Source organism: Ailuropoda melanoleuca, chromosome 16 (genome assembly GCF_002007445.2).
Source record: "Ailuropoda melanoleuca isolate Jingjing chromosome 16, ASM200744v2, whole genome shotgun sequence".
Taxonomy (NCBI): Eukaryota; Metazoa; Chordata; class Mammalia; order Carnivora; family Ursidae; genus Ailuropoda; species Ailuropoda melanoleuca.
Window position 1 is genome coordinate 66,559,616 of NC_048233.1, and position 22,804 is coordinate 66,582,419.

At 40.4% G+C, this 22,804-nt stretch overlaps 1 protein-coding gene across 1 annotated transcript; it reads right to left on the minus strand.

Moving 5' to 3' along the window:
• Positions 1–576: 576 nt before the first annotated feature.
• Positions 577–21,800, minus strand: TRAF6 (TNF receptor associated factor 6). The gene is made up of 7 exons (XM_002926497.4): positions 21,604–21,800; positions 17,904–18,221; positions 14,260–14,410; positions 12,763–12,921; positions 11,312–11,383; positions 9,032–9,109; positions 577–7,256 (listed from the first exon to the last, which is right to left on the minus strand). The coding sequence occupies exons 2-7, from the start codon at positions 18,197–18,199 to the stop codon at positions 6,387–6,389; spliced, it is 1,626 nt and encodes a 541-aa protein (XP_002926543.1). The 5' UTR covers positions 18,200–18,221; positions 21,604–21,800; the 3' UTR covers positions 577–6,386.
• Positions 21,801–22,804: the final 1,004 nt, after the last annotated feature.

The following is a 22,804-nucleotide window of genomic DNA, read 5'->3' on the forward strand; positions in this document are numbered from 1 at the left end:
GGGATTAATAACAGTATTTCACTTTTGGAACTTGGCAAGAATTAAGGTGGCATTTTGTAGAACGCATGCATGCTTGACCAACTTTTACATCCCACTTGGGGAGACTGAGTATACTTTAGAAGAGACGGGGTTGACCCACAGAAAGCTTCCTAAAGATGCTTTTTTGCTGCAGGATAGAGGCAGCCATCACTTTAAAAAAATGTGTCTGGGGGGTGTGCTAATGAAGGAGCAGCTGGGATGGCCTTGGCCCCCGAGGAGTGGTAGCTTCTCATTTATCTGTTGGGACCGAGTTCATGCCATTTCTGGCTTCATACCTTCTATTTACCTGATTTTCTCATTGGGCCTAAAAGGGTTGTGGAAACCTTTCTTTCTCTTTTGGGCCCAATTTTATTTTGCAAAATACAGTTTTAAAAGCCCGAGGAGGAAACCACAGCCTAAACCAAGGGCTAGAATGAATCCTCATTTACCTAGGAACAAAATATTAATTGTATTGCATGTGTAAACTAGTGGCTGGGATCATTCTTCCCTCCCAGTATAGTGAGTTAACAGTCTCCAAAATAAAACAAAGAAAGCAAAAATCAAAGCAGTGTAGTTATTTTATTAAAACAAACACCCGGAATACCAGTTATATTTTAATATATATATTTCATTTTAAGTCAGAGTACTTCTTTGGTAAAGCTATTGGTGCTATACACAAGCTGAGAGGAGAATATCCACAACAGATGGGAGCGTCTGGCATTTGTTTTCACGTACACTAACATTCAATAAGGGGCCATTCAAGAAACACTGTTTTGGTCAGACTCTTGTAACCACTAGTAAGACAGGATCTAATGTAAAAGCTCCAAGTGCCTTTGTGAGATCAATGCAAATCTGTATGCATAACGTAGGGCTGGAAAGAACAGGTCACACTTATCTACTAAATGGAGTGGAAACCCTGTTGATCCCTCCACCAACCCTGCAATCCAGTTGTATTGACCTGACGGAGACCACCGGTGCCCCGGTGCCACTTGGGGGCTTGTTCTCTGGGTTTGTGCGTGGTGATGGGGGGTGGCTGGAGGGCCCAGTGGAAGGTGTGTGGCAGTGAATCTAAGTAATGCCTTTAAGCCCTCCCTTTCATGCATCCTGCTCTTCCGCTGCACACTGGTTTATCGTCTTTCTGTGATGAGCCACCCCCTCCCATCTTTGCATTCACTCCCTCTCACAAACACATTATTTTGAGTTCAGGTGGATTAGGAAAACTGCTCACAACTTCTGTAGCAATAGTCAACTCTGAGCAATAGCAGGCTCTCTGATGACGCTTTGACCATTGCATGTGCTTCAATTTTTTATGTCAGTTTTCACCCCATAGCTTGTCATACGGTGACAGAATTACAATAGCCTCCCTGGGTTCATAAAGCGTTGATCTTAATAGATCCAAGCATTAATAAACGTTACCCATTATTTAATAGTATCTAAATTTCAGATTCTATCCCACTCTTTACAGGTAACATAAACGGACAAAGACAAAGATAACTGATTTGCCCATGGTCAGTCAGGAGTAAAATCCAAGTCTCTTAGCTTCTAATTTAGTGGTATATATGCTAAATTACACTGCCTCTTCAGCCCTCTGAGAACATAATCCTGGAACCCTGTGTAAGCAAAATGGGCCCAAAATTACATTCTCACCAGAGAAATTAATTGGATAATTTATCAAGTGTGAAAGTAACATTAGAATATTCTGCACAATTGATCAAGGACTTTCGAATAAATCCATTATAAAAAGCATCCCTTCAGGCAAAATAAATAAGATTAAAATTCAGCATAATAGATATACAAGTTGAAAACTAGCTGAAAGTAAGGACCACAATTCCAGCTACAACTCAAATATCACAAGTTCCCCCAAAGAGTTTAAGATCACTCGACTGAAGCTAATTATCTTAGCGAAATTTTTAAAGAGAAACCAAACTTGAAGAAGTCCCATTAAAATTAACATGTACTAAGTGATACAGCTAATGTTACACAATGTTACTTGCAGATTCGAGGTGGTGGCTGTTCACCGTACAATTCATCCAACATCTTTGCCGGTTTGAAGAATTTCATAAAGAAAGTGCTGGGGTTTAGCAACAAAACCACCAAACCCATCTAAACATCCACCTAAAACTTACGAACAAATAAACTACCAGAAATTGGTCAGTTTTAACCAGCATTTTCATGAACAGTTCATTACTAAATATGTGCGTGTTTTCTATGCCGGGCACCGTGCTGAAACCGTAAACAGAACGCTGTCCCTGTCCCTCAGTTTTCACTTCTCCTTCAGACTGGAGGAAAACTGTCATTATGTGCTTCTAAGACTGGCAGCATTTCTTTCTTGGAATACAGGAACCCATATGCTCTTCTCTTCACTGGCACTTTAATTTTTACCCTGAAATCCACCTGCAAGAACTTTAGGATAAATGCAATCAGCCAGCAGAGGCAAGGCAGCTCTAACAGGAGGCTCTCCCTTTCGGAAACCACGGCTGGGAAGCAGCATTGCGGCTGTGCTCTGGTGACTTTCCAGGGGGGCATTCAGAGCTGCGAGCCTTGAGGGAGCAGAAGAGTCGGTCTCTCCTTCCCTCCTGTCCTAAAGGCAGGGCTGGCGTCTGGCTGAGAAAGCACTTTGAGAGAGGAAAAAAACAGCACCACATTTCCTCATTCCACAGCATGCTTGCTCCATCTAGAATGATTTTTCAGTATTTCATAACTTTATAATAACAATTTTGGGGGAGGAAAACGCTAATTTAAAACATTAAAGTCTTAGGTGACATTTAGAGAAACAAGTAGGCCTCTCTGCAAGTGTGTGACTAAAAGTGAAGGCTTAATTGAATATTACAATCTGTAGAGAGCCATCTAATTCGATTTCATCAAATCAACTTTCTGGAGACTGGGAATTTGGAAGTGTCAACCCCATTCTATAGAATGCAATGGTATCAACTGTGAAACTTACTATAGCTTATTGTGTGAATCTGGAAATTTTAGAAAAAAAATGTATTTCAAAAGAAAAGTACAAACGACTCTTGTCCATTTTTCATTTCTTTAAGGCATTGCAGTGCTTAGGCTCTGTGGAACTAGGCATCACAAAACAGACCTAATGGTATTTTATATAAATGATGAACATAATTCATAATTTAATTGAGACAAGCCAAAAAAAAAAAAAAAGAGCTGTAGTAACTGAATTGAAGTACAGTGCTTTCAAGTCTTATGTCAGAAAAACCTCTCTCCTAATTAAAAGTGTTTTCTGGTCACCAGAGATCGGAGGGTTCCCTGGATAAAGGAATGACGAGCAACTGCTTCTCTTTAAGGAGAATGGATTCTAATTGCATGCATAATTCATAATGCCTAATTCATGCTTAGTTTATCTAAGACTTCACTGGTACAGAAACAGTAATGGAGAACTTAATTTTATACCTGTCACAAAAACTGTCAGATATCATCCAACATCTCTGTATTAGCCCATCATTAGAGGAAAAAACACGCCTTTCATTCTATTTCCCTCGATTGGCCCCCATAGTAAAAGTTGAATCATACCGTAGTATAGCCAGAAGCTGTCACTGCTGCCCCGGCCAAAGGACAGTAAAAACTCCCCAACTACAAATCAACATCGTGACTTGTTTTCCCACAGCCAAATACACAACTTGCGGCCAGTCCCCTCCAACACTGGGTTGGACCTCTCTGGGAAAAGAGGAAACAATTTCACTACGTTCGAGAATGATGTCAGAAGATCAACATGTTCAAAGGTTAGTAAAATAAAAATGCGCGGCGCAAACACTTGAAAGCCAGTTGAGTGAAGCCAGCATGCTGGAGTTGGGCAGATTGGAAAAATGCAAGAGACCAGCTTTTCCATCTCAGGGTTGATTCTGAGGTGAGGTCTATTTGGAATGACAGTCTGAATATTACTCTCACTCTCTATTTGCAGTGAATGACCAGTATAAAATAAGTGCCTGGTTTCTTAGAAAATGCCACATGTTTGGGGGTGAAAAAAATTTGCTTCTTTGAATTAAGATGAGGCCCGGCTGATGGGATACTACATCTGAAGTATTATGTCAGCAAAAAATAAGGCAGAGCAATTTCCTACTGGCAAAATCCTTTAATAAGTATTGTCAATGCTCTGCTGGTTAGGACTTAATTTCTTAAAACAGAATTTTATGGTTGGAGTAGACCTTAGAAACATCTAAAGCAACTCCTTAGTCTACAGATGAGAAACTTGAAGCTAGATGGTGAAATTAGGCAAAAAACTGTTTTTGTTTGGATTAAGCAGTTAGTAGAAAAAAAATAAACTAACCAAAGCAGGAAGTGACTGGCTTCAGTATCTAAAGCACAGCCATGCTTTTAATAGAAATTTGACCAGGAAGTTTTCAAATAGTATTTCCTTTTTTGGTGGGGTTGAATGTTTTATGGCAGCATTTTTTTCCCTCTCATAAAAAATAGGTTTATTGTAGAAAATGTAAAACATATTAAGAAAGCACAAAGAATATAAGTCATCAAAAATAGTTCAGTATATTTCCTTCAGGCTTTTTCGATGCAACAAAAAAAGCCTACCATTTACTTCTTAAATGGAACGCAACAATTACTCACTGAAAAACAATCACAAGAACAGCAGCAGTGCAGGGCTCCCAACCTAGAGGGTGGTGCGGCAATGATTCTCCAGAGCTAGCTGGAAGGCACAGCAGCTAAGGGACACCAACTGCCAGGAAGTGAGCCGGGAACCCGTGATGTGCAGGTGTACGGTTGGTAACTCTGGGGAACAGGGTCTCTGCATGACGTTTATTTTTACTGTGTAACATAAACACATCAGAGCAGGAGCCTAAATGTGGGGTAGAGAGGAAGGGCAGAAACACAAGTAAAGGGAAAAGTCAAAGTGACACTTGCTGGGTCTGCCTGGAACTGAAACCATTCTTCTCCACAGACAAGGTCTCTTGGCTTCCTCTTGAAATTAAGGCTCATCTTCAGTGCTTGTCAGGGAGCTCTGACTTAGCCCCTTGAAAGATATAATTCCATCTCTCATGACCAGACAGCATTAAACAATCTTGTGCAAACAGCACAGAGTATGGGTCCTCTAAGATTCTTCTAAGAGCCTATACTAGCCGTGGGACTCCCTGAGAACAAGATTTCACCATAAGATTTAATATCTATAGGCCTTAATAAATCAACAACACAAAAACCATCTCTCCCTATTAGGAACATTTAGCCACTTCAATACATTCTACATGACCCTCCTCAACTACGTATTGTTGGACCAAAGCAACCTACTCAGGCTAAGTCCTGACGGAACCACTGACAGAACCACTACAACTTCCCACCTTGGTTTGATGACCTCTCAGGTTATCTCCAGTGATCTCCCAAGTATTAAGAAATTCTGTTTTTAGGATATCAGTTTTATTCCATTTAACAACTACCAGAAGGTGTTCAAAAGAGCTGAAAATTTCTGGCTCAGACAGCTCCTGTCACCACCAGTGAGATGCCATGTTGGTTGACTAGTCAAGACGTATTTTTTCTGTTGATTGTATGTGTGCATCTCCTTGTCCTACAAGCATGAAGCCACAGAGAACATATGTAAAGCTGTAGAATTCACTCTGCACTGAATGGATAAAAAGGGATTTACAGTATCACACCAGGCAGGTGGTACCCACATGGTTCTCAGCATTCTCAACTCTGGAGAAGATGCTACTTGTAGCCCCAAGGAAATATGTAAGTCAAATAGAATGGAATATTTAAACAAGAAGACAAGGTGTCTACACTAAATAAGTAAGGTTATATTTAGGGTTTAAACTAGTTTCTGAATATCCTTAGTAATACCCTGGGCGGGGCGGGGGTTGGAGTGAATGAGAACTTAAGCTTTCCAAGGATTAAGGTTCAAATCCTCTGAAATTCATACAAGGTCAAATAAAATGAGAACTCAGCTCCAGAGTAATAATTCTCACTGGCACCAGCACGAGGCAGTAGTGACTCTCAAGTTTAATATATTACATATAATATAAAAATAAGCTGAAGTTTTAAGGAATGTCCATTATTATTAAAAGGTCTGAGCTTTACTAGTCCAACCACGGGCTTTCTGACAATCAAACACACTGGAGCAAAAGCCCATGGAAGTACAACAAAGAGGTATACTAAATGACAAAAGAGCTGCTGCAATATGCCACAGGCACTTCGGTTTCTGAGAAAGCACAGAACGTGTAGATTCCCAAGGAAAAAAAAAACTGCCTCAGAGATTTGTAACAGGAAGAAGTGGTAAGTGACCTGTTTAATAACATTCACCGGTGAGTACTACATCCTTCCCACTTCTTTTTTGGTTTGCGTATTATTGAGAACAAGGCAAGGAAAGCCACTGCTTTCTCCAGACGGCTTTTTGTTTTTGAACAAATGCAGGGATGCTATGTCCCCGAATCAGTACTTCGTGGCTGAAAACCCTCCCTCCGGAGACTGCCCATGTCGAAGCGGGTAGAGACCTCACAGCGTACTAGTAAAGTATCATCCTTAATGAAGGTTCTTTGTCTTAGGGCTTCCAGATGCATAAAAGTCACATAGCCAAAACCTTTTGGGTTCCGTGGGATTGTGGGTCTCTGGAAGGCAAGCAGCTCTGGTTTGGCATCCATGATCTCTTCATGGTTTTGCCTTACAGGTGCCTCAGACTGATCAAGAATTGCAAGGCGTATTGTACCCTGGAAGGGCCAAGGGAGGTGGCTGTCATACTCTCCTTGCATGGTGTGGACAAAGAGGGATATATAATTAGCGCAGCGCTGAGCAGTTGGTAACTGCAGGTGCAGGCGCATGCACAGTTTGTACCCGGGTTTGCCTGTGTAGAATCCAGGGCTGTGAATGACAACAGGTTTCTCCTCCTCCTGAGATTTCAAATGCATCCCAAAGTTGCCGATCTTCCAGATGTAGATGCCGTTGCACTGCTGCGCTTCTATTTCAGCAACTTTGTCTTCAAGGGTTCGGATAGTTCGCTTGAGCTCACTCACGTACATGCTCTGAGTTTCCATTTTAGCAGTGAGCTCTCGGATTTGATGGTCTTGTCTTACGAGGCGACCCTCTAACTGCTGAATGGTTTCTTGGAAATTATGGACCTCTGGGTGACACGGAGTAGAGACCCGGGACACGGAGGAAGAATCATACGGCGGCATATCACGCTGAGGTACAGGAGCTAAAGCAAGACTTAAACTCTGAACAGCCTGAGCCAACATTCTCATGTGCGACTGCGTATTCTCTTGTAGGTGGCGTGCCAAGTGATTCCGCTGCATCTAAAAACCAAGCACAAGCCTTAGGCTGGACTAGATACCGTGAGGACTAGGAAAGGGACCAGGCCAAGCCAAATGAAAGGCTTTTACGTAATGTCATTACTTCCCTCAATCCCTTACAACCCTCTGTCTTCATCAAATTCTTGATCCAGTGAGATGATCTTATCTCTTCATTCGCTGAAAAAGTGAGGCTATGTGCTGAATACTCTCACCTTTCACTCAGATAAATCTCCCTCCCACCTATGAAAGTATCAGGATCTACACCCGTCCTCCTCTTCTGACTCAGAGAGGACTCTCTGCTTGTCCAACATTAATGCTTCACCTGGGCTCTCATTGGCACCCATCTTTTCAAGACCTCAGAGGTCTTTCTCCCCTCCTCCTTTATCTTCATTCCCTCCCCTTAACCCTTTCCCTCAGAATATATTACAGCTTTCCTATCGAAAAAAAAAGTACACCTCTCTGTTGATCTCATGTCTCTCTTTAGCTAATACCATTTTCTCCCTCTTGCTTTTACAACTCGGAGTAGTCTGTATGCGCTGTCCCCAATTCATTTGTTTTCCAAACTGCTGCAAAGTATAATCTTTCTTGTCTCCACCCTCCTCTCATGTCATCAAGAACATCCTAATTGTTATATGAAAAAATATTTATAACTTCTATTATAAAAGTAATTCCAAGTATTATCGAAAACCAGAAAATACAGATGACCAAAAAGAAAATGAGTTACCTATGATCTCACCTAACTACCATTAACATTTTTTTTAAAAGATTTTATTTATTTATTTGAAAGAGAGAGAGAGAGAGAGACAGTGAGAGAGAGCACGAGTGGGGAGGAGAGGGAGAAGCAAGACTCCCTACTGAGCAGGGAGCCTGACTCAGGGCTTGATCCCAGGACCCCAGGATCATGACCTGAGCAGAAGGCAGACACTTAACCAACTGAGCCACCCAGGCACCCCCCCAATTTAACATTTTGATACATTTCCTTCAAGTCTTTTTCTCTATGCATACAATACAGAATCTTCCCGCAAAATGTAATCATAGTATACACCATTTCCTCACTTTATTCTTAAAATTACTAAATGCATGCTTATTGTAAAAAGTCAGGTAAAAAAGCGTAACGGAAAAGCAGAAGTATAGCTGGACTCTCCAGAAAGAGTAACTTATCATTAATAAGCATTGATCTCTGGGGCGCCTGGACAGCACAGTCAGTTAAGTGGCCGACTTTTGGTTTCAACTCAGGTCATGTTCTCAGGGCTGTGAGATCAAGCCCCTCAGTCAGGGCCAGCTCTGTGCTCAGTGGGGAGTGTGCTTAAGACTCTCTCTCTCTCTTTGTCCCTTCCCCTGTGCGCACACGCATTCTCTCTCTCAAATAAACCAATATTTAAAAAAAATAGCCATCAATCTCAAATATTTGACTCAAATATTTGACACAAATATTTGACTCTGATCACTAGTCTTGAAACTAATTTTGGAAAGCATAATAATTACCACCTTTTCCTTACCTGGTTCACCAATTTTTAATACAGTCTGCTCATGACTCCTTTGATGGTCTGCTTCTCCTTCCTGTACACACTCATGCTATATGATCTCGATCAACCTTCTATTATCATCGTGAACCACTTCCCCAAATCAATATTCTGAGTCCCAATTTCTCTTTGGAGCTCAAAGCTTATACACTGCATGTCAGCCATATCCCCTTCCACTGGTATTGTCAACTCCACTATAGAACAGAATTTTCTTTCATAGTCAAGAATTAAAAAAAGAAAAGAAAAAACCCTTACCTTTACATGGCAGCCGAAAGTACTGAATGTGCATGGAATTGGGGCTGTTGGACAGTCTAGATCATAGTGATTAGGCATCTGAAAACCAAAACAAAGGTTGAAAAATGGTTCTCCTTACATATCATGTTCTAGTTTAATAAGATCACATTTGAAATATTTACATTTCATTTAAACAAAATCATGTATTGTCTATGGATGCTTTTGCACAACGCAGAGCTGAGTAGTTGCAACAGGAACAGTGTAGCCCACAAAGATCAAAATAATATTCACTTCCAAAAGACACAGAGAAAGGAAAGAGCAACATCTCATATCATCCCCCCAAATCGCTCAAATTTCCAGAAAATGAATGTCTCTATTGCTAGGAACTAACCCCCTCTAGTGGCACTTTACAGAAAAAGCACCTTCTGATGGCAACTACAACGGTAAACTCCAGACTCACTGTGGTGCAGGCCATTTAATAGGGACCAGTTAACTACACACACTGAAACCACTGGCTGTGGCCATTATTTCCCTCACGACAGGCTCTCATCAATCTTTCTTTCTTTCTTTTTTTTTTTTTAAAGATTTTATTTATTTATTCGACAGAGATACAGACAGCCAGCGAGAGAGGGAACACAAGCAGGGGGAGTGGGAGAGGAAGAAGCAGGCTCATAGCAGAAGAGCCTGACGTGGGGCTCGATCCCAGAACGCCGGGATCACGCCTGAAGCCGAAGGCAGACGCTTAACCGCTGTGCCACCCAGGCGCCCCATCAATCTTTCTTTTAACCAGGGCATGTTTTGGTTACCAGGGGGGAGATGCAGATGTTAGAAGGTATTTTAAGAACATTAATAAAAGTTCTAAAGAGAGTCTCAGCCTTTGATTTGGGGACTCTAAAACACATTCTTTAAGGTGAGATCCATTATGTAGAATCAAGTTCTTTGAAAGTGGAGCCAAATTCCCTTTAGAAATTTAGTTTGGCTATATTCATAGATACTTCAAGCAGAAATGACTATAGAAACTACTTAGTCCAATTCTTCATTCTGCATAATCTAGAACAGTGGTCTAGAACAACAGTCTGCAGAATTTTTTGTAAAGGGACGGATAGTAAGTATTTTCAGCTTTGTAGGCCTTCTGGTCTCTGTCCCAAGTATTCAACTCTTAGCATCATGGTACACTAGCCATGTACAACACACGGACATATGGGCATGGCTGTGTTCCAATAAAGTGTACTTATAAAAACAAGCAGTAGGCCAGATGGGCTGGTGGGCTGTTCTGCTGATTCCTGATCTAGAAATGTGAGCTTTCTTATCAGAGATCAGTGTGCAAGTTAGGGGCACAGCCAATATCAAGACCTACGTTTCCTCTTAACCTAGAGTTTTTTCATACGTTATTTTATTTTTGCTACGTTTAATATGTGATATATGGTCTCCTTCAAATATTAAAACAGAGCAAAAAAGAGAACTAAGGTGGTGAGACTTCATAAGGAAAAGGAAGTTTAACAGCTTCAAATTAAGGCTTTATTGGGAAAAAAAACCTAAAAGACGCTGTTAAAAGACAAATGGAAAAGTTTAGTCAAGTGACGAGTTTTGCTTGCTGCTACTTATTAAAGTAATCAATTACAATCTTTGGGTTTGCAGATTTCATGGGTGTATAAATATTTAATGACTAATATTCATATTTTGTGGGTAAATTCCCCAAATGTCAAAAGATAGCAATCAGATGGAATTTTCCGTTCTCTATTAATACAAATGTACAGTTTTCTATTGTAACTACTAGTTTTCATGATGCCCATTAGCAGTCTACAGCACAAATGAACAGAGGCGCTACCCATCTTAGAAATCTCAAAATGTCCCAACAGGTCTCAGGGGCTACAGGTATAAATAATGCTCTACTACTGAACAGACTTGCTTTCTTCTGTTTCATTGTTCTCTTTCAGCTGGTCTCTCAACACTTAAGATCCCTGTCCCACAGTGTGCAAATATGTATTTCTCGAAGTTTTTTTCTTTCTTCAAATGGAGATTTTTTTTGATTATTTTTAACTTAAAATGACCTGGGTTTGGTAGGAATTTTTAAGAATATACACAAACATGGGTATATGCTAATGACTTGGGAATTTTAAGTACTTAGGGCTGAATATTTTGTTCTTTCTGAAAGTACTCTATTAATTTACATGAAAACTTTTGTTTTAATACTTCTTCAATCTGTATTCATTTTGCTTTATTGATTTAAATTTCCCATTAAAAGCCTAACTTGTTTCTTTATTGATGGAAATATTAACTTGTGAAAGGGAATCATTATACCTGTTCTCTGATGAGCATGGTATTGCAGTATTCACAGATGACATTTGCCAAAGGACAGTTCTGGTCATGCACCTAAATTTTATTAGAAAAATATTAAAAAAGCATGAGAAAATCTGAAAAAGTAAAAACAGTCTATTTTTATAAAAAGTAATTCACTATAAAAAATTAAAGACCTCAATTTGTGCAAAACAAAAATATAAGAATAAAGTACGAAGGTTATTTTCTTTGCAAAGGGGGCCAGTGTAGTAATGAGATTCATCTCACCTTCCAGCTCTTTAAAAGAATATGAGCAGTACACAAGCGAATCTTTTAAATCATTTCTTCTGAACTTCTTCTGCAACTAGTTTGGACAAAATTTACCAGTAATATAATTCTCCAAAGGCCCCCTTCCAAAAATTTCCAGCAGCAGCTTGATGACTTAACTAAAACTCTTACCAGGAAGGTTAAAAGAACAGAAGTATTATTAGGGCAAGATGAAGGAAGGTAAGCTTTGTGTTCCAAAACTTAGTTTAGTTGCTATGCTGAGAAGTAATTAAGCTTCCAGGTTAAGTCCACTTAACTTACTGAAGTTTAGGAAGACATCAATTTGCTCTAATTATGCCTAAGACTTCTCTACATGTTTAGCAAGTTAGCATACTTCTTTAATATTTCATCAACTTAATGAATATGCTTGACCTTCTAAGAAAGTAGGGAAAATTACCAAGATGAATTTATAAGAAATAAAGTTTAAGGAAGTATCTTTGTCACTATAAAAAAACAAATTATAGGTAGGTTATTTTAGTAAAGAGGACATAGGATGGGGATCCTGGACTAGATCTTAGTGCTAGCTTTGCCACTGACTATATTAACATAAAATTACTTAACCTCTCCACACCTCAGTTTCTGAATGGAAAACTGCTCTATCACTATGATGCTGTCAAGCACCATAATGTTTCTTTTAAAGATAAACATTTTAATTGAAGCATAACATATGTACAGAAAAGTGAATTCATTACATGGATGTAGTTCAATAAATTATCACCAAAGGAATATGCTTCATGGTTTTTATTCTCCATACAAGTTTTAACCACCCATTCTCCTTTTCAAAAAGAAAAGTGTAAGTCTGATAAAGTAGTAACCATTCTACTTGCTTGTCTCTAATCCAAAATTGGTCATTAAAATATCACATAGAAAAGGATACAGCCTATGTCCTTCCTAGAAGCTTGTGTTACTTGCAGATCTACTATAGCGGTTAAGTAGTATAAACAATGTTTTCTAAGAAAGATATACAAGTATAAACTCTACGCCTACTTACTAAAATGGTTTACTGACCCCTTTCTTAAAAGTCAATCTTCCACCACTGATAATATAGACTCAGATTTGGAGTAACATCCTCTTCTATACCCTCAGATGTACATTAAAATTTTGTTTTAAAGAAGTAGTGAAATTAACAAATCCAAGTTAGTACATGCCTCTTTATCTTCAAATGCCATCAACGCAGCACAGTTCATGCAAGAAACTTGTCTCCTCGGGCACTCCTTATGAATGTGAATATTAAGTTGGCATTTTTGGAAGGGACGTTGGCACTGGAGACAATTCATGAGAGCAAATTCACAATGTGCTTGGTGATCCTGTAATAAGGAAAATGTCTTTGATTAGTACTGCCAATCCTTATGAAATTGCCTAAAAAATAATCTAAGAATATACTGTTCCCTTTTATAGAACTGGCTACTGAACCTGTATTGTCTAGCACACACCATATGAAGGTCTTACTGAATTTATTTTTGATTTTTTAAGATTTTATTTATTTTAGAGACAGAGAGTGAGCGAGTGAATAGGAGGAAGAACAGAGGGAGAGGGACAAGCATATTTACAATGAGTGCAGAGCCCAATATGGGGCTTAATCCCATGACCCTGAGATCATGATCTGAGCCAAAATCAAGAGTCAGACATTTAATGGACAGAGCCACCCAGGTGCCCTTGGCCTTACTCAATTTAAATAATGGTTGTGAATTACAAGTTTATACACAGGATGTGAACTCTCAAGTTCATGTATCCAATTAGGGAAAGAAGTCAGATTTTCTGATTATCAATTTAGTACTGTGTCAAAAGGGACCATTCCTTCAAAAGGAGCTAAAGTAAAGGTAGGCATGCTGCAAATACATTTTATTTTTTTAAAGACTTAGTTGGCTTCCCATTGTTAAGCCAGAGTTTTGTTTTTTTTTTTTTAAGATTTTATTCGTTTATTTGAGAGAAAAAGAGAGAATGCACAAGCAGGGGGAGCAGCAGAGGGAGAGGGAGAAGCAGGGTCCCCACTGAGCAGGGAGCCCAATGCTGGGCTCAGTTCCAGGACCCTGGGATCATGACCTGAGCTGAAGGCAAACACTTAACTGACTGAGCCACCCAGGTACCCCGCAAATACATTTTAAACACTTAATTTCAAATACAACATAAACAATATTTAATTCTTGTAAAACAACCAAGCTAAGAACTGTTTTATTTAAAAAGCAAATGCTTTTATCTGATTGCTTCAGCTAATCTCAAGCTGTAGGAGGACCCCATTTAGCTCATAATAAAATAAAAACAGAGAAAAAAAGTATGGTTAGGATACTAAGATGACAGACTACATGGAGTTTGCTGCTTATTTCCAAATGAGAGAAACAAAATTAAGAGATTAACATGTGATGCTTATATTTGAAATCCTGTTTTACTGCAGATAATGTTCACTGAAAAAACTTGTAGTAGAATGCTGATTTCTTTCTTATTATCACTGGGGCAAAGACTGAGTACATGGAATAAGAAATATATGGTTTCTACTCATATTTATATTCAATTATGAAAGAACTCATATTAATTCAGCAAGAATTTATTAACCAATTATTATATACTAGGCACAGATGGGACACAGCAAAGTGCATATCCTTCAGGAACTGCCCTGCATATATGCTAACAGAAAATAATTTTAATACCTCAAGATGCCTCAGTTCCATCTTGTGCAAACAACCTTCATTTGGACACTTCACCATCAGAGAAAGAATCTCTCGTTTTGCAAAATTGTCAGGAAATAGTTGATTTTCCAGCAATATTTCATTGTCAACTGGACATTTGTGACCAGCATCCCTAAAAGAAACAAGTAAGATACATACACTTAGCAGATTTAAACAAATGTTAATGTTAGAAAACACAAAACTTTAAGTCACTGCATATAAATTCTCCATTGATTATTTCCTATGGAAAGTAATTTAACACATCATATGGGGTATCACCAAAATAAACTGTTCTTTTGCAACAGTTTAACAAGCGTTCTTCACTGAAACGAATACAACTAGCACCATTTGGTTACCTATCAAAAACTATGTGCATTTTAGATTTGGGAAAGATTTAAAGCAAAAAATGAGAAAAATTGACTAAAATCATATTTTGATTGGCATGAAGTGAAGTGAAAGTTAAGGGTGGGAACTGTGGCAGTCTGGCAGGCCTCTGCTCTGTGAGCAGCCGTACAACGTCCTAGAGAGACGGCACTAGATGTACGGCTTGTGTGCCAACAACATGTCTGTACTGTGCTGCTTGGTCATAGGAAAAATAAAACCAATCAGCAGTACCCCTACGAGGTCATATTTTAAGGTCACTGTAATACTCTGGCTCACAGGTAACAGAAGGTTTCCTTTATGTTTAAGGTACACTGCAGTAGGGAGTTAGAGCACCTCTATGTCTTGATTCCCAGTGGTTTATTCCATCTTACAACGGAAAAACCATCCCTAGGAAGCTTGGGTGTCTGACACTACCCTTTAACTTTCTGGGATGTCTCAATCTTTACCTGACAAAATATGGCAGGTCGGGTAGGCTACTGGATCACTCAAATATTTGTTGAGCTCCTTCTATGTGTAAACCAACAGTGCCAATCGCTGTTGCAGGGAAAAAGCTGCTGAAAAATGGGGTCTGCTGTCAAAAGTCTTAGAACTAATAAAGGTGAGAGACATGGTCTTTATGAGGCCTCTCTCAGAATGCATGTTACTACTACATTGTCAAATACTTTGTGAGAAGCAAAGAAATAGATGCCCAAAACTTAAGTGATGGACGACTAAGAGAAAAATAAGAACGACCTTACAGAGTAAACTGGAAACCACTGTCCACAGCATTATCAATCACTCCAAAAGAAAACGGAATTGAATTGAGATAGATTCTGATTCCTTGAATGACTGTAAGAGTTGAAAAATTCCAGAGCTGTTCCTTTAAGAACTTCAGAGTTAAAGTTAAATGGTCATTTCTAACTTGGAGGGAGACAGGAAAAAAAAAAAAAAGCTCGGACTTCCTTTTGTGGGTTTTACTTCCTTTTCAGACCATGTCCCACTACTTGCATGAACTTTGCTACTAAAAAACATCCCTTCCTGGGATGTGTGACACTTGGTAAAATACTATACATTTTTACTCACAGGAAAACCAACAATCCATTTTTATTGCCAACATAACGATATAAACAAAAAAAAATTGAGCCTTTAACATCATTCTCATGTACATTCCAAACCACTGGTCTCAACCAGGGCAATTCTGCCCCCCCACGGGACATTTGGCAATGTCTGGAGACCACTCTGGGTGTCAGAGTTGGGGAGAGGGGGATACTATAACATCCATGAACAGAGGCCAGGGATGCTGCTAAACCATCCTACAATAATTTCCACAACAAAAAATGTTCTGGCCCAAAGTGCCATGTGAGGAGGGTGAGAAAACCTACCCTCAACAGATCTTACCAATTCAACAGTGGGTAACACAGTTTTTTCAAGAATTGACACAAGTCACATGTTCCCTTGCAATTTAAATCAAGCCAAGTCCCAAGTATGGATGCAGTTACCCTAAATTCAAGTTTTATGCTAAAGTTAATTTAAAAGTTGAAAGAGAAAAACTTGTAAGACTAGTGAAGAGCCAGCTTAAGAATGATTTTACCAATATAACCAGAAACGTACTGAAGAACATAAAATCCCCCCCACCTTCTTCCGCTATTTTTGTTCTGTACAGAACCCTTTAGTCACCTAAAAATATTCCCATCTACTTCTGAATTATAGTAAAATGTATCTATTTCTTAGGAGATGAATTTGAATCACTTGTGGAAATCCCATCTACCTTCATTTGGTCAAAGCAACTATGATTTACTGAGCACCAACTGTGTGTCAGACCCTGTTCTTGGCACTTCGGAAATATCAAGAAATAAAAGAGATCTCAACTTCTGCTCCCAAGAAGCTTATCTTCCAGTTAAACAAAAGCAGAGAATAAACAAATTATCTGGTATTTCAGAAGATGAAAGGTGCTAAGGAAGAAAGAAAAGTAGGTTAAGGGAGACTGAGAGTGTGGGGGGGAGGTAATCATGCTTTGGTATAAATAGGGTGGCTCAGTTACCTATGAGAAGGTGAGATGTGAGCCACACTGGGGGAAGGAAAGAGTATTAGCTAAGCAATTAGCTGAAGTAAGAGTGCTCCAAGCAGAGAGAGCAGTTAAAGCCAACTCCCCGGGGCAAGAGCACGCTTGACAGTTCAAGAAACAGCAGAATGAACCGGTGGAAGGAAGGGAGTGTAGTAGAGAGGTGGTCAGAAAATGGACTATGAGCCTATCACACAGGGCCTTACAAGGACCTTGGCTTGTGTTCTCAGATGACCTGCTGCAATGTTCTGAGCAGTGATGGTATCATCTTACTTATTTTACTGAAACAGGTTGTACTAAAAACAGTATGGACGAAGGCAAGGGTAGAAGCAGGAGGGCTGTGAGGGCTGATGGTGAATCAGATGGCGGTAGCAAGTGGAGGAGGTGAGAAGGAATTTGATTTTGGATATATTATGAAGTAGAGCCATTAACTAATACTTCCTTTAAAAATACCTTTCATTTTACAGTTGTCCATAGACATCAGGTAACAGAATTTAACACAGCTAAAATAAGAATAACTGATCACTTAAATGTCAGCATTCTTTGTATGGCTGAGATTATCACATTCTAACAGCATCATCATTTAAGGTAAATTTTTTTAAATTTTATTTTTAAGCACTCTCTATATCCAACACGGGGCTCAAACCCACAACTCTGAGATCAAGAGTTGCACGCTTCTCTGACTGACCAAGCCAGGTGCCCCTAAGGCACATTTGCTCTGTATTATTTTCTAAAAGCATAGACTCACCCCTTAGTCTGCAACAGAACTGCTTTAAGTAGAAATAGCTAATTTACCTGTTTATCTGAGGGTCAGGAGGGGACAGGACAGTAGTTACCTTTCATACCACAGCAGAAATGAGTAAGAATCTAAATTTCTCAATTTTCTGTCCAGTGTGCCTTTCCCTAAGTAACTTTTTACATATAAGACTATTCTCGGGAGGTCCTGTGTGCTATGGAATAATGTTCTCTGTATTTGGTTCTGTTACTGGACACAGTTCTTATGCTCACGTACTTTATTATTTTTTTTCCCAAGAGTTATTTACTTATTTGAGAGAGAAAGAAAACATGTACAAGCAGAGGGGAGAGGCAGAGTCTTAAGCAGACTCTGATTCGGGGCTTGATCTCATGACGCTGAGATCACCACCTGAGTTGAAGTCGGACTCTCAACTGAATGTGGCACCCAGGCGCCCCGCTCACATACCTTATTGATTTGATGATGCAAGCTTTGCAGAACCTGTGGCCACATGGTGTTTGTACTGCTTCCCGTAATGCCATCAGGCAGATGGGGCATTCATACTTGCTTTCTAGAGGTGGGTCAAACTCCACATCATACCCCTGGATCTCTTCCATAAAAGAGCTGGAGAGGTTCCCCGTGCTGGCGGTTCCACTCACACTGTCATCTTTAGCTGCAGCGCTACAGGAGCTGGCCATGGCGGCACAGCAGTCACTTTCAGACTGGCTGGATCCACAGCTGTTTTCACAGTTTAGCAGACTCATAGTAACGTGATTACCAATTGCTCTGTAGAAACAGGAATAAAATGCCTGAACACACATATACATACACACACATATATGTCAGAGCTGAACTATGCAAGTCACTTTTTGGTTGATATACATTAGCTATGTTAATACTATATACAGAAAACTTTTAAAAGTTCTTTGAGCTTTGCTTCATAACTACGATTTTCTGAGTTAAGGAGTTCATGATCTAGGAGAAAGAGAGAATATAAGATTAAAAGAAGAAAAGCACCTCAACCATAACACTTAGTTATGTCATAATTATCTGCTTATATGTCTGTTTCCTATAACTGAAGTTAAGAATTTTCCTATCTTCAGTCCTTAGCACAAGATCTTTCATATAACAGGTGCTCATTAAGCATCTGATGAAGAACTGAATTATGCTACTGAAGTTCCTTCAAGTATCATAAGGTGAAGAGCACAGTATGACCAGCAAGCAGTGCAAGGAACAGCAATGCACAAGGAATCAGGTGATCATGTGCAACTACCAATGTGTGATTTTGGGAAACCTAACAATTTGGCTCTTGGTTTCTTCTTCTAGATTTAAAATTCTATAGGTACTTCTAAATGTTCAGTATGGGGATTTCTATTATGTAGAAGGAATGGAACTGAAAATATATATGTGTATGTCCTTTTGCCATCAGTCAGGTCAAGTGACTATGTCTCATTATTAATGACTGGAAAAACACGTGAGGTTTCATTGACCTATGGAAAACTATTGCCTTCATGGGTAGGTGCGATGCCTTCAAATTCTAAACAATTATAGTATTTATGAATTAGAAGCTAATGTCTAAGAGCAATTCACAGCCTATGTAACCAAGTCTCTGTTGCAGATAATTACACCAGAGGAAAATTCCTTATATGTGCCAAATATAGTTCTCAAAACAGAATGTAAGCCTCTAGTCAATATGGTAGACATTTATCCCACTGCCTGTTTCATTTTCACATGAAAATCCTGGCTGCCACTAGGCTAAACAGTGGGTTAAGACAGTAATCCTGTATCTTTTACTTCCACACCTTCTTCTTTTACAGACACCTTCTTCTTCTCAAAAAGATCACAAAGGAAGAGGTACTGTTCTGGCTGGAGACGCAGTATGCGAAGTGGTAAAGAGTTGAGGTGCTGGAATTTGATGGTAGGGGTTTAATTCTTTTCTCCATCATTTGGTGTAGGACCCAGACAAGTCAGGTAACCTTCTATGCCTCAGTTTCCTCATGTATAAATAGGAGATAATAACGAAACCCACCTCAGAATTACTGAGGATTAAATGTGTTAATATGTGCAAAGCACTTAGAACAGCATCTGGAAGAATGAGGTATTACGTGCAGCTCTAAATAGTAATTTTATTTAACAATTTTATTGTCCCCATTTTATCAAAGTGGAAACTATGAAGCATAAAAGAGTTAAGTAACTTGCTGGAAATCATAGGCAAAACCTGAAGTGTTCCCCAAGGTTGATACAAAGTAACCACTGACCAATTCCCTATCATTAAAAAAATTCTAATATTCTACCCAATCACTGTGAAGAATAAACAGTCACAGCCTTCTCACTATGTAAGCTGCTTTATAACAATATCCCCCTGAGCCTCATTCCATGTTTTGGTTCAACTGCTCCTGGTTTGCAAAGAGTTTTTTGGTGTGCACAATAAAGTTTTACCAATGACTACTTCAGTGATTCACCGGCTTTTACTTCTATTATTTTTGAACTTTTGACAAAGCACTGCCTTAATAAATTATTGTGGGATGTAACCACTGATGACTTATTTAGACTGCAAAATGAATAAATATTGTCATAAATCATGGCTTGTCATAAATCATGGCTTAAATCCACATATTAGTATCTGGGTATATATTATAATCCAAAGAGTACACCGTTAAATATCTTAGGGAAGGGGGGAGTATGGTGGCGCACAAAAATGTGCTCCTCAAAGATCAACAGATGCTAATGACAGAAAGGTTCTAAGCTTAAGAAATCAACAGGGTATGTCTCAAATAGGTCAATTTTAAGTCAATGGAAAATTCATTCATGGCAAAACAAAGAACTCCTATAAAGTAAAAAGACAGAAAATGAGATGCTGAGAAAGTACCTTTGTTCTTCTACTAGCTTTAGAAACAACTATTCACCAGCTCTTTAAAATCTATTCCTGAAATGCAAAGATTTTGTAAATGTGCTGCAATGGCCAAGAAATGCTGCAAAATAGTCAATTGTTAGGTCTTAATTTTGAATACAAATTCGAGAGGCATTCCCCTTCCTAGGCACTATTTGATTCCCTCCCGGAGGCATGGATTTGAACAACTTCTTTTAAAATCCAAGGAGCCAAAATTATATCAGCATCACATATCCCAACTTATCACAGAAAAGGTCTGGCCTTTACAATTCTAAAATACTGAGAAGTATATAGTACATGTAGGTAGAAACTGGGCTCATCACGTGGGCAACAAGGGCCTGAATGAAACACATTCCATCCTTGAGTCACAAAAAGACCACACTGTCCTTGGCCTATCCCAACTCAAAATCAGAAAAAAACCATCTTCCCCAGTAATCACAGAGGAGTGGATAATATGGCAGTGGTGGGGTTCACAAGGTCAAAACTTAGATATTCTTTACAAGTTTTTCTCGTTTCTACCCCTGCGTAGCAAGACATTAGTAACCCGTTCTCCCGACAAACACAGAAACACACAAATACTATACATTCAAGCTGCTAATACTTTAGGTGCTTTCTGTTCACATTCAAGACAGTCCTAACTTTCAACTGGAGTTCCCCTAAAGCCAAATACTAGGAACAGCTTTATCAACCCAGCGTCTGGAACAATCTCTACAACTACCGAATGCAGGGGCGGGGGAGGAAACATTCATGTCATCTGAACCTTTTTTTTTTTTTTTTTTTTAACTTGCTGCCTGGGACCTCTATCGAGTTCTACAGGGAACCCAAAAATAGCTTTCCCATGACAGTGACAGAAAGCGATGGGAACTTAAAAGGTTTACGGGTTGTTTTTGGGTTTTTTCCTTTTTTTTTTTTTTTTTTAATAAAGCTGGTAACAGCTCCGAGGGACGGGAAAATCCAAGAGGCAATTTCCTTTTCTGGAAAGGCGAATACGCGGGGTGAAGGGAAGTAGGGCTAAGGAAGGGGCCGCGGGATTCCCACGGGCGGATGGAGTGAGGGGAGCAGGTCCCCGCAGGCAGGGGGAGCAAAGGTGAGAGGAGAGGGGGAGGCGTCCCCAGACTACGGGAAGCGAGAAGACAGAGGGCGGCCTCCCCAACCTCTGGGAAGCGAGGGGACAGGGGGCGGCGACCCCAACCTGTGAGAAACTGGAGAGGAGGGGGCGGCGTCCCCAACCTAGGGGAAAAGGCCGCGGCCGCGGGGAGGAGACGTCCGAAGACTCACCGCTCTCGTCCGCTGGGCCGCCGACTCCAGCCGGCCGCACGACTCGGCTCCACCAAGGCTCCTCAGTCTGGGTGGAGGCCGCCTGGACGCCAATCTCCCGACCCGAAGGCCGCTTCTGCTGCGACCCCGGGCCGCCCGGAGCCCGAGCCCCAGCCGCAGACACCCCTACTTCCGCCTTCTCTGCTCTGCCTGGGCAGCGAGGGACGGGGATCGGGCGGGGGCGGAGACAGAGCGGCCGAGCCTGTCCCGGGTGCCCCCTGGTGGCGGTCCTCCACGGGCCCGCAGGCTTCGGCGCAGGCGCGGGGCCGCTACTGCGATCAACCCTGCGCACTCCCGCTGGGCTTCCTTCGCGCGTCGGATAGGTATCCCACCTGGGAATTCCTGACACCGCAGTCCTGAACTGGTGTATGTGGGTGTGGGTGGGTGTGTGGGTGGGTGGGTGGTGCATTTTTACAGCTTCCCTATCCAAGCAGGAAAAAACCCCAACTGGGTTAGATCACTTGACCTTCGGGAATTCTTAAATCCCTCCCCAACTCCACCCTCCTTGCCAAGGAAGTTGCCACAGTACTTAGAACCCTCTGTTACCACCTGGTCCTTCTCCTTCAACCAGTCCAAGGGAGTCAAGCCCGTATATTAAGCATTTGTTTGAAACTGCTGCCAACGACACCATCGCCTTTTCTGTTACTGTCATGAGAAAGCTATTTTGAATTCCCTGTTTAACTGGAAGCAGATGTCAAAGGAATGTTAACAAGCACTTTGCAGGTGATATACAAAAGATTTTCATCCACCTCTGCAAACGAGGCTCTAAGGGGAGGTATTATAGGGTAATGGTTACACAGTTTTAAAATCACTTTTAAGGGACATGTGAGAGGGGAAAAAAAAGAAGACTACTAAGGTAGAGAGGGGAAAGAGATGGAAACAGAAGGGAGGCAAGGGCTAGGTCATGCAGGGTCTTGTAATCCATGCAAAGGAGATTTATAAGGAGAGAAGAGGTGTGATGTCATGTATGGGATCACTCTGGCGGCCGTGTGAAGAATAAGGACAAGGATGGAAGCAAGGGCAAAGGGGAAAAGAAGATTGCAGTGCTCCAGGAAAGACGGGGCTTGACCCGGTGAGTAGCAGTGGATGGGATTAGAAGTGGGCAGGTTCTGGATGCATTTTGGAGGGAGAGCCCCATGTCATAGGACTTGCTGGTTGGGTG